Source organism: Miniopterus schreibersii (genome assembly GCF_964146895.1).
Source record: "Miniopterus schreibersii genome assembly, chromosome: 2".
NCBI classification, from domain to species: domain Eukaryota; kingdom Metazoa; phylum Chordata; class Mammalia; order Chiroptera; family Miniopteridae; genus Miniopterus; species Miniopterus schreibersii.
Window position 1 is genome coordinate 88,197,704 of NC_138102.1, and position 12,236 is coordinate 88,209,939.

Here is a 12,236-nt window from a genome sequence, read left to right on the forward strand (position 1 = left end):
AAAACCTACTTTATTATATAACGGACTTTTGGTTTTAACGGACACTCCCTCACCTGAATTAGTCCATTATATTGAAGTTTTACTGTAGGTTCTTGCTTTTCATCACTTTGAATATTTCTTGCCACTCTCTTCTGACCTGCAAAGTTTCTGTTGTGAAATCAGCTGACAGTCTTATGGGAGTTCCCTTGTAGGTAACTGCTTTTCTCTTGCTGCTGTCAAGATTCTCTCTTTGTCTTGGGCCTCTTTAAGTTCATCTTGTTTGTTACTCTCTGTGCTTCCTGGACTTGTATATCTATTTCCTTCACCAGGTTAGGGAACTTTTCTGTCATTTTTTCAAGTAGGTTTTCAATTTCTTGCTCTCTGTCTTCTCCTTCTGACACCCCATGATGCAAATGTTGGTACACTTGAAGTTGTTCCAAAGGCTCCTTACATTATTACTGGAAAGGAGACCAGCCTGGAGTGCGTTTGCCTAGGGCTGGCTGATAGTGTGTGGGTTCTTAACTTTGTGCAGGAAAGATTTCACAACACAAACCCAGGTGATTTTGAGAGTACGTTTATTAAAGCTGGGGACAGTGGAAGATGGAAGAGCTTAGGATAGAAGAAGCAACAGGAGAGCCTAGGAGGGGTTGCTTTGGCTCTCTAGAAATGTTACAGGAAAGAAATAAGCTGACTCAAAGAAATGAGTCAGTTCACTGGAAAGTCAGAGAAAGGGGGCCTTGGAGACAGGTTCACTGGATGTGCCTGGGACGAGTTGCTGCTATCTATTGCTCTCCTGGTTGTAAGTCTTGTCAAGTCCCTTAGAGTTTAGGAGAAACATGCCTGTAGGGGGAGAAGAGGGTTTGAAAGAGAAAGGCATGGGTGTGCTCCTGGGAGGGAGAGCAAGTGCTGGGACTTCATTTTGAGGGTTTTTAAAGGCTGAGAGATTAGGGAGGTCTTAGGGGAGGGTCTCAATAGAATATTCATCAGCTTTTCCATGTGTGCTCTTTCAGGGTTGTGGTTGCCACTGATTGGTCAGCACCGGGGCAGGGGCTCATTAGTCATTGTAGCTGGTCCTGGTACTGCCCAACTGACTTTTCTGCTTTTCTGGGACTGCAGCTGAAATACAGCTGAGGCCTAGATGTCATCTCTAGGAAGGTGACCTTCTGTATCTGGCTATAAATTGCTTGGCCAGTTTGTTCAGCTATCTCAGTTTCCCCATTCCACTTGCCAAAGAATTATCCTAGCTTCTTACTATCCTACCTCGACTCTATCTTCATTTTTGGGGGGGTTCCTTTTTTTTCCCCACTGTTCTGATTGAGTGTTTTTTGCTTTCTTATGTTCCAAATTGCTGATTTGATTCTTGGCTTCATCTACAGTTCTGTCAATTCCCTGTAAATTATTCTTTATATCAGTTAGTGTATCTTTCATTTCTGACTTTTTTTTTTATGGTTTCTATGTCCTTTTTCATGATGAAATTCTAAGTTTCTTGAGTATCCTTATAACCATTCTTTTGAGCTCTGTATCTGGTAGTTTGTCTGCTTCCATTTCATTTAGTTCTTTTTCTGAAAATATGTCCTGTTTCATTTGGAGCCTGTTTCTTTGTCTCCACATTTTGCCTGCTTCCCTATGTTTGCTTCTATATATGAGGTAGAGCTGTTATGTCTCCTGGACTTGGTGGAGTGGCCTTGTATAGTAAGTGTCCTGTAGGGCCCTATGGTGCAGCCTCCCCAGTCACTGGTGCTGGGTGTTCCAGGTGCGCCCTTGTGTGGGCTGAGTGAACTCTTTTTTTGTGGTTGAGTCATGATTGCTGTTTATGTCACTTGATGGGCTTAATGTCCCAGGCTAACCAGCTGGGAATACCTGCTGCAACTACAGCAAGGAGCTACTGTGCAGGAGTTGACCCTACATAGTAGGACTTGCTTCAGTGGGGCTTTGTTGCCCAATGAGTCTGCCCTTGAGTATGTTGCTTGTGGAGGTGGTAGGGTGATAATCTGGCTGAAGCTGTCCACCGGGTGCACTGACTCTGGGACCTCCCAGGAGGGGCAAGGTGATCCAATGTCTGTGCCCTGCCTGGGACCACCTGGCACAAGCTACAGAGTGATCTGCAGATGGCCGCTATTTATCTTGGGCTTGGAGGTGCCTAGAAGAGTCCAGGCTATGAACCAAGCCTGGCTGCCACTAGTGCCGGGCCTGGGGGCTACTTATGAAGAGGTACGGTTTATGCATAGGCCAGATGCTGTTTGTTTGAAAGATTTTAAGGAAGTCTGAAGCATGAGATAAGAGAGGCCATTTGTATGGAAAAGCCATTGGAAATGGCTTGAATGGGCCCCCAGTTGGGTGGGGTGGAGTCTCAGGGTGTCACCAGGTCTGGGTGAACAGTGTTAGCTAGGTTGAAGGAGACTCAGATATGACATCCACCTGCTGGCTCTGGTTGGGGGGAAGGGAGGGTCTCAGAAAAAGGAACAATGGCCTCTGCCAGCATTTTTATCTGGGAGAAAGCTGATCTTTCAGTTCTCCTCTGATATCAGACAATTCAGTTCCTCCCATGTTTCTAGTTCCTTTCAAGCTGCTTCCCTCACACTGGAGCTCAAAAGGAGTGAGTCAGAGTAAGTCTGTCTGCGGGCCCTTTCAGAGGAACTGCCTGGGACTCCAGCAGTCCTCCATCTCACTCAGGCACAATCCCCACTAGTTTTAACAGGCAGAAATTACGGAAATTTCTCTTCCTGTGAGCCCACATTTATTTACTTTAATAAGTTCTTCATTGGTTTTCTTAAGTTCTTTAAGGCATCAAGCATTTTGTGCTATAGATTTTTCCTAATAAAACATTCTGATCATCTCTCTTCCTTTCTCAGAAATAATCTGAGTCTGAGTATTCTATGTAATAGTCCCTCTGGTCAGTAGTCAACTTTTCTAGAAGGTATACTTGAAGAGCCTTTAAAATGTTCATACCTTTTGACCCAAACATGCTATCTAGGAATTTATTCTAAGTAAATAAGTAGAGATGTACAAAATAACATATAAGAGCATGTACCCTGGTACTATGTATAATACCCCCTAATTGAGATGATTTTTAGGGTTGGGGTATTAATAGTGGGCTGGATTATATAGCTAATCATATGTTGAGTGAATTTATAAATCTGATATACCTCTACAATAAAATATATAATGCCATACATATTTTTAATTAGAACTATTTATACATAACTTTATATTCCTATAACAGTATAAATCTATTGGGATGTGTGTCACCTAATATAGTGTTTTTCATTTATTTATTTATTTATTTAAATTTTTAAAAAATATATCCTTATTGATTTGAGAGAGAGGAAGGGAGAGGGAGAGAGAGAGATAGAGACATGAATGATGAGAAAGTCGTCATTGATCAGCTGCCTCCTGCACGCTTCTGCTTGGGATCGAGCCCGCAACCCAGTCACATGCCCTAACGGAATCAAACCGCAATCTCCTAGATCCTAGGTCGATACTCAACTGCTGAGCCACGCCTGGCCTGGCTTAATAAGTATTTATTGAGCTCAGTATGGGTTAGGCACCATTTTAGAACCTGGGGATAAAATATTAAACAAACTAGACCAAAACCCAACTCTCAGTATATCTCAAAGTTATGTAACATTATATGACCTGTACCCAAATGACCTCCTTTTTTAACATTACAGCTCTTTAGATACCTGTGTCCCATGTTATTTGTTTGTGTTTCCTCCTCTAAGTTAAAAACTTTTTCAGATTGGAAACCATGTTTCTTTCATCTTAGTGATCTCCTTGCCTTGTCTGTAACATGAGGTTGGTGATTATAGAGTTGGACAATGTTATTTCTTGGTCCTTGGAGAAATGGGACATATTCAATAGTAAATGGACTTTTTTGCACACAGTTTACAAAACGCATTGTAAACTGAGTCTAATAGCTGTGACATTAAAAACATTATGTTACCATTTTAATAATTTCATTTAAATAAAGTGATTTTTACTTATTAGTTTTGGTCATGTTTATCACTGTAAGTGCTGATTGATATAAGAACAGATTGAATGTGATGTTGTTCCTTAATTCATGTTTTTTAGCAGGGCTTTCCAAAATCTAGGATACTTAACTTTATGAGTTTATTTTATTTACTTATTTTTATCACTCTCTTCTTTTTTATCTTATAGGCTTTCAAGGCAGGCTGCAAAGCTCCTCATGCTATGATATCTTCCTGTGGAACAATCCCAGGAAATCCATATCCCAAAGGAAAACCTAGTCGCATAAATGGAATTTTCCCAGTAAGCATACTTTTATGGCTATATTTGAAACTTCTTGTGCCTAAGTATGAAATATAGCATAGTTATGATATTTAAAGAAAATGCCAGTTGATGAGGCTTCTACAAAGGAAGGGAATTTTATTATGTCAAAAACTTAATTCATATATTGAAAATTTATATATAAACTACATTAAAGTATTTTTGTAAAATGTACAGAAGAACAAGCCAAGCAGCAAAGAGGATGATTTTGCTTTATTTTGTTTTTCCAAATATTTTAGAAGCACAGATTTACATTTAGTAAAAGAACATCTCTCAGATTTTCAGTATTCCTCATAACACTTTCACAGTTAAGTATGTTAGGGAAAACTGTATGCAGTTTTTCCTTTCTGGAGAATCCCTTTGTATAATAAAGGCTCTGAGAGGTCTTGTAAAAAAGAAACTTGTTTTTATACCATCCAGTGTTTCTAAACTTCTTTGTAAACTAACTGTTTCAAAGAATCATATTTGTTATTGCAGTGTAATAAATAACCCTAAAACTTAGTGGATTAAAACAGTAAATATTATCTCATGCAGTTGCTATGAATCAGGGATCTGGTAGTGGCTTAGCTTGGTTCTGGCTCAGGGTTTCTCATGAGGCTGCAGTTAGCTCCAACTATACTTCCAAAGTGGCTCAATTACGTGCCTGGCAAGTTAGTGTTAGTTGCTGGCAAGAGATCTTTGTTCTCCACCAGAAGAACTTTTCCATAGTGCTGGTTGAGTACCTCATGACATGACAGCTGACTTCCACCAGACCAAATCATCTAGGAAAAGATAACTGGAATCTGTGCTTTCTGTTATGACTTAGCCTTATAAGTCAACTAACATTGCTGGAATATCCTATTTGTTGCACACGTTAGCCCTATTCATTCTGGAAGGGGACTGCACAGGGCATGTTGGAGGTAAGGGTCCCTGGGGACCATCTTGAAAGTTAGCTTCCAATCATTTAAGGATACACACTGTTAGAGTGACAAAATGTAATATCCTGTCAACTTATTCTGGTCTGTTAATTATAGCAGCCTTGAATGAGGTCTCATTTGCCTTTGTATAATATAAACTATCACACTTAATGGTTATAGAGAACACCATTTTTTGTCACCTAGTTTCAGCTGTAATACAGGTACTCTTTGATTCTTTGAGTATTACACGTACTATAGTATTGGAAGTCTATTTCTGATTGCACCTATTGTGGAGGGAAAAAGTTAAAACATGCTTTATCTTGTTCTTCTATCATCCTCATATGTATTATGTGTGTACTTCTGAGCACCCCCTCTATCTGTTATGAGGTTTCTGTGGCAGAGGATTGTTGAGGACCTTGTCAGGGTCATGCATCCAGTGCAGGATTGGGTCTGGAATCCGTGTCTTTAAATGCCTACCAGGTCCTTTTATTCACTATAATACAGGCATACCTCATAGATATTGTGGGTTCAATTCCAGACCACCTCAATAAAGGGAGTACCACAATAAAGCAAGTTGTAATCTTTTTATTGGTAGAGGTCTTGCCTTCGATGTAAAAAATGCAATTATTTGAAGTATAGTAAAGGAAAAGCACAATAAAATGAGATATGTCTGTATAGTAAGTGTTTTCTTTGTTTTTGCTTTAGGGGTATTAAAAGTCTCACTTCTTTTTCTTTTTCTTTTTATAGGGAACTCCTTTGAAAAAAGATGGTGAAGACTGTACCAATGAAGGCAAAGGAATAGCTGCACGGATTCTTGGACCATCCAAACCAGTATGTTTAGAAAATAAATGATGAAAAAGGTCATAACTCTTATATGTAGTTTTCTGTCTGTTCAAAGCATAAATTCTTTTTTGCATTGTGGACTTCAAAATATACTACAAACTCTTAGCAAGTGCATGGTCTAGGACAATATAGTAAAATTAGTTAATAGTGCTAAGGGCCCTTTTGAGTTGAATGTTTTATTTTACAGTGAAATTTGCTTTTATTTTTTTCTCCAGCCACATTTAGTTGTTCACTTGGAGGTACAGAGTCTGGAGAGTTCTCTTTAAGATTGTGGTTTGGCAGAATTAGTATTAGTGTTAGTAAAACAAGACAGAAACAGGAGATTGAGAGTATTTTCAAGGGAGTGATAATAATTGATTGGAATATAAACTGAACAGATGACAACCTTGTGGCTTGAAGGATCATTGGAGTTGAAGTACTACAGGCCTTCACACAGCCACCTTGCAGTTCCTGCCTGTCTACCTGATAAGAACTCCCATGGCAGTTGTTTATAGAAAAATAGTTACAGATCATAATTTTGCATAAGACTAGTGCATCATACAGGACTGCCATTATGAGAGAGAGAAAGAATCTGACAGCAAAGGACCTTTTAAGTGGAGCCTGCAGCAAGGGTATAAGTGCATGCTTCCTCTAGCAGGCGTGCTTGCTTATATGCGTGAGTCTCTTTCTCATTAAAAGTATAGTATTTCGGCCCTAGCCAGTTTTGATCAGTGGTTAGAGCATTGGCCTGTGGACTGAAGGGTCCAGAGTTCAATTCCGGCCAGGGGCACATACCTCGGTTGCTGGCTTGGCTCCAGTCAGGGCTCGTGCAGGAGGCAACCTATTGATGTTTCTCTCTCTCTCCCTTCCACTCTCTATAAAGCAATGGAAAAAATATCCTTGGGAGAGGATTAAAAAAAACCACAGCGTTTCGCTTAGCTAAGGATACCTCTGGTTCTCTAGAGATTAATTCTTTTAATGTTCTTTGCTATAAGTTCCATCAAAGATAAAAGATTTGTGGGTTTCAAAAGGCAAAAAAGATTAAAATACTGAATTCATAATTCCAGTCTATGTTCTGCTACATTTGTCAGAATGCTGAATGCTAAAGAAAACAGTGCTTTTTTTCTTTCAAAAAGAAAAGAGGGTAAGAATGCTTTGCTGGGCCTCTTAGGACTAAATATTTTGAAACGAGTTGTGTTTTGTTTTGCCAACAGACAGCTTAGTTGGTTTTCTTCTAATTGCTGTACTTTGTCCCCTCACCTAGCCTCCTTCAACATACAATCCACATAAACCTGTTCCTTATCCAATACCTCCATGCCGGCCACATGCAACTATTACACCAAGTAAGAAGTTCCTCCATATTTTACATTTTTTCATTTTGTTCTTTACTTATTAAATTGAAAGTAAATATTGGTATATATACTTGGGAAATCTCAAAAACTTATGAAATGTGTTATCTTTTCCACAGTGAGCTACTAGTGTCTTGGTCTACAACAATGCAACAGTTTATTTAGGATATTTTCCTTTTGCTAAATGAATTACAGATTATTTTTAACCTTTATTATCTTGGGTTTTCTTTTTGATAAATCATCTTGAATCCCTTTTTGATAGTTGGCGTTCAAAGGCATCCTTAATGCACTTAACTTTAAATGGTCAAGTGTAAATTATTTCACAGAAAGGAGAAATAATTTCAGTATGGCAGATTCTGCCTGCCATGCTATTTGGTGAGCTTAAGTCTGGATTCAGCATACAGTGTTGGAAATAGGAATCTCCAGTTATCTTATTTGATCTGTTTTCACCTAATCCTAGATCCAGACCTTCACATAAAATGCAACTCTATTATATAACAGTTTTAAAAATAAATTAGATGAGTGCATTAATATAGTTTGAACTCCTGGTAACAAAGTGATAATAAGTTACATATTTTTTCTATTATATTTTTATTTTAGGTGCTTATAACAATGCAGGTCTGGTACCATTGGCCAATGTCATAGCTCCTGGAGTACCCCCTCCACCTCCATATACTCCTAATCCAGCAGGAGCAGGTAAACTATTATTATGGGGTATTCAAAGTAAATAAATTATTCATGCACAAATGGTACATTTGGAGGGGATAGCTGTTGTTATAAAAGAGGAGCACAAATTTAAGAGCCTGATGATGAATCTTAGTGTGATATACAGGTTGCACTAGAGTGCTCTTGGCCTACGTGCATGAACATGAGCAGGTTGTAGAACGAATCACTTTGACAGAAAAAGTATAATTGACTTAATGTCACCATTTGGACAAATTAATTCTACCATGGGGAAGAAAGTCTTAAAATAAGGAGGTACTTAGAGGGCTTACACTCTTCCCTAGCACTTTCTAGTTAACCTTTTTCTTTGGGTCTATTGGGAACATGGAATAAGAAGTACAAGTATTTTTTTCTATGTATTGCCAAACTGTTCTCCAAAAAGACTGCTAATTTATACCTGCTGGTAAGAGTATATGAGTGTACAGTTTCTTCACATCGTTTACCAGCCAGAATGGTTCTGTTTGCAGCTGAGTACTCTGGCTGATGAGAGTTGCAAAACACTCTTTCCAAAATACATCGTTTTATTTCTTGTCCTTGTTTGTGGTATCTTTTACCTTTAGATTTTTACACTTTTGCATAGACAAATAGATTCTATGAAAGAAAAACTGGAATCCTGTTATCTCAGTTCAGATCTTATTAACCCTAGGTAGTCCAGGTAATTTAGGTCTTGTGAGATTCCTACTCCATCTCCATCTGGAATTTATATTCATATAGGGGTGAAGTAGAGGTTCATCTTACCTTTTTCCCCAGATGATAGTCATTTGTGCCAGCATCATTTATTTATTTTCTCTACTGCTTTGAAATACCACATTTAAGTTTTCATATACACACATGGCTCTAATTTTGTTTTGTTTTTTACTCTGTTTCAATATAGTTATTTTAGGTTGTGATATGATTAGCATATTTATAGTGTGGTCTGGTATCTGATAAGGCGAGCTTTGTCTCACAATATTTTTATATTTTTTAAACTATTTTTGGAAATTTATCCTTTCCTCTGAAGTTTAAGATCATTTTATGCGATTTAAAACAGTTGAATTTATGTGTATATAGTTATATAGTAATTTTGAGATTTTTATAATATTAAGTCCTATCATTCAGTTATATATATGTCGTTATATCGTGTCAAGTAGTAGTGTATTTTCCCCCAGAGCTTATTTTCTCTCTTTCAGGATTTTGTAGTTTTCTTAATCATAGGTTCTTTGTCTTACGTTTGTCTCTAGGGATTTTAAAAGTGTTTTTTTGTTGCAATTTTAAATGAAATATTTTATTTCTACATACTTATTACTAATTACCTATTTTTTTTCCTTGAAAGTGTTTTGATTTTCCTAGGTAAAAAAAATGTCAGCTTGAGTTATACTTTACTATAAAATATTTCCTTTTTCCCTGGCCTTATGGAGTATTAATATTGTCTTAATTCCTTTTCGTTTTTATTTTACAGAAGTATTTTGCCTGTATATTTATTTTCAGATTTTTTAGGGATTTGATTATTTGGTAGGTTATGTGGTTTCTGAATGGATTCTGATTATTAAACTAGTGAGGAAGAGACTTAATAGGAATTCCCAACAACTATAAAAGTTACATATTTGTTCTTAGTCCTTCCATTTTATTTTTATTCATTATTCTTTTATCACAGTTTTCATATTAAAAATTTTATCTTTTATTGCTAGTGATCACCTTCATATTCTTCATGGCTGTCAATATACAAAAATTAAAAACAGCTGTTTTGTACTCGACCATTTGACTTTGTACTCCCTCTCCTTCTTTTTATCCATTTATGTTTTGTTGGGATACTCTACATTTTTATTTCTGTGCCTCTGAACTTATGGCTTCTTACTCTTTCTTCTGTTCTTTGATTTCCTGCCCTGATATGTTCATTCTAATTTTCTTTTAATAGAAAATTTTTCTAAGTAGTTTCTTCAAAAAGGACACACATGTAGGCTGATAGATTGAGAAACCGATTCTAGTTAATTTTATCACTACCTTAGTCTCTTACTGTAAGCTTACAAAGAAAAGTTTCCTCATCTTTAGAGTTCAGAAATGTCTTTAATCTTGGAGTTTAGATATTTCACCACAGTGTCCAGGTGTGTATCTTATCATTAATCTTTCCTGGAACTCTGTAAGACCTTTGGATATGAAAGAAGACTAAAGTCTTTAAAGCTTAAGAAATTTCGTTTTTATTTCTATAATTTTTGCTTTTTCATGTGTTCTTTTTTCTCTGGTACTCTTATTTTGCACTGTATTTGTCTTCTAAGTCACTTATCTATTCACATATGATACCTTTTGTTTTGTATTTTTGCCATTTTCAATGGGATTTTTTTTGTTTCTTATTTCTACCTTAGTAATTTAGCTTTTAGTAATATTTCTAATCTTTACCATTCTTTACATTTATTATTTTGGAGTTGTATTTTTGTATCTAAAAGTCTTCACTTTCTTTGCTTATATCTTACAGTATTATATGTGTATGTGTTCTTAGTTTGTATCACAGGTTTTTAAAGTTCTTTTTCTTTTATTGCATTTTTATTGGTAGACACCACCTTTTCTAGTTGTTCATTTTTATTACGTTCCATAAACAGGATATGTTCTCTTTTGCTTGACTGTCAGGGCTGTGGGTTCCTTTTTTGCCCTTACACATGCCACATTATTGGTTTCTTGGGCAGTTATTGTCGTGCAATGAGAGGTAGATTTTCCCCCATTGTATCTTTGACCAACGGTTTGGTTAGACAAGTCCTTTCCCACAGTGGGTGCAAAGGAGTGTGGTTTAGGTTGTCAGTCTCACTGGCATCAACTCAGTCCAAACTAGGGTAGTTCCCCTAGACAGCTCCTAGCATAGAGCCTTTTTTATAGCTGAGTGCAACAAGTGAGCAGGGCCACTTTCTTTCCCTTTGACTGGGTGATCCACATGGCTTGCAAGATTGGTTCCTCAGATGGCAGTGGATTCTGCACTCAACATCTGACTCCCATGTCTGAGTCTTTCCACTGTTGTAGGGAGTGGTGCCCAGAAGTAACTGTCTGTCAGCTTCCCCAGTGACAGTGGTTCCTTTCTGTACTCCATATGCAGGCTATACTTTCTTCTGGGTTGCACACATAGGCCACCGTCTTTCCAGAAAATGTTCTTAAGTCTTAAATATATCTATTAAATAACAATGTTTATTTAAAACCTTATAAATTAAGGAGAAATTGGGGGGAGGAGTGTGTGTAGGTGTAGGATCAATTATTCATAATCCTATCATTTTATATATAGTTACTACTGTGATTTTTGCTTATTCCCTTTTTCCCCCCTTGGCATACATTGCTTTTTGTAACATAGTATACATTCATATCCTGGGTTTTTCTTTATTTGACCCCAATCGCTGATTATTATTATTACAGTGGTAAATAATCTGACTAAAACTTGAAATCAACTTTTATTTGTTTATTTATTTTCATATAGAAAATGAAGACCTTTCCAATCAGTCAAAACCTACACAGAATCAAAGTAAGTACCAAACTTGATTCAGAGATAATTGATTTCTGTCTTGATTGTTTGGTCTGTTATTCACAGATAACAATTTGAATTGAGTGTATTTTGGAATCTTTATGCTTTGGGGAAAGTTCCTGGTTAAAGAATTTAACTGATCTGTACTTGCCAAAAGAGACTTAATTGTGGTACATTTTATAGATACAACATGAAATGCACATATTAACTGGTTTTAAAATTAACCATATACCTTTATATCATATTTGCGAAGTATTCAATGTAATCTAACTGCTATGTGGGTTATATTCACATTCACTTTACATTATGTGATATTGGAAACCTAATTTCTTTTTTAATATAAACATAGATATGATAAAAACCCTTTTGAGGAAAATGTTATGTCAGATACTGTAATTTTTTTAAATTAAAAACAGGTTTTTCATTATCCTTTTTCAATTGCAATTGACATTTAATACTATATTAATTTCAAATGTACACTAGAATGGTTAGACATATAACTTTTGAAGTGATCCTCCCAGTAAGTTTAATACCCACCTGGCACCATACATAGTTATTACAATATTGACTCTATTCCCAATGCTGTACTTTACACCCCCATGACTATTTTCTAAATGCCAATTTGTAATTCTTAATCCCTTCACTTTTTCACCAGTCCCCTCAACCCTCAATTTGTTCCTGGTATCTATGAATCTGTTTCTGTTT

General features: G+C 36.7%; 1 protein-coding gene across 1 annotated transcript in view; it reads left to right on the forward strand.

Moving 5' to 3' along the window:
- PROSER1 (proline and serine rich 1) overlaps window positions 1–12,236 on the forward strand; it is a 48,530-nt gene that overhangs the window by 12,442 nt on the left and 23,852 nt on the right. Inside the window, exons 6-10 of the mRNA XM_081130520.1 lie at window positions 4,138–4,248; window positions 5,910–5,993; window positions 7,249–7,327; window positions 7,934–8,029; window positions 11,487–11,531. Of these exons, the coding sequence (XP_080986646.1) occupies window positions 4,138–4,248; window positions 5,910–5,993; window positions 7,249–7,327; window positions 7,934–8,029; window positions 11,487–11,531 (415 nt within the window). The remainder of the gene's footprint in view (window positions 1–4,137; window positions 4,249–5,909; window positions 5,994–7,248; window positions 7,328–7,933; window positions 8,030–11,486; window positions 11,532–12,236) is intronic.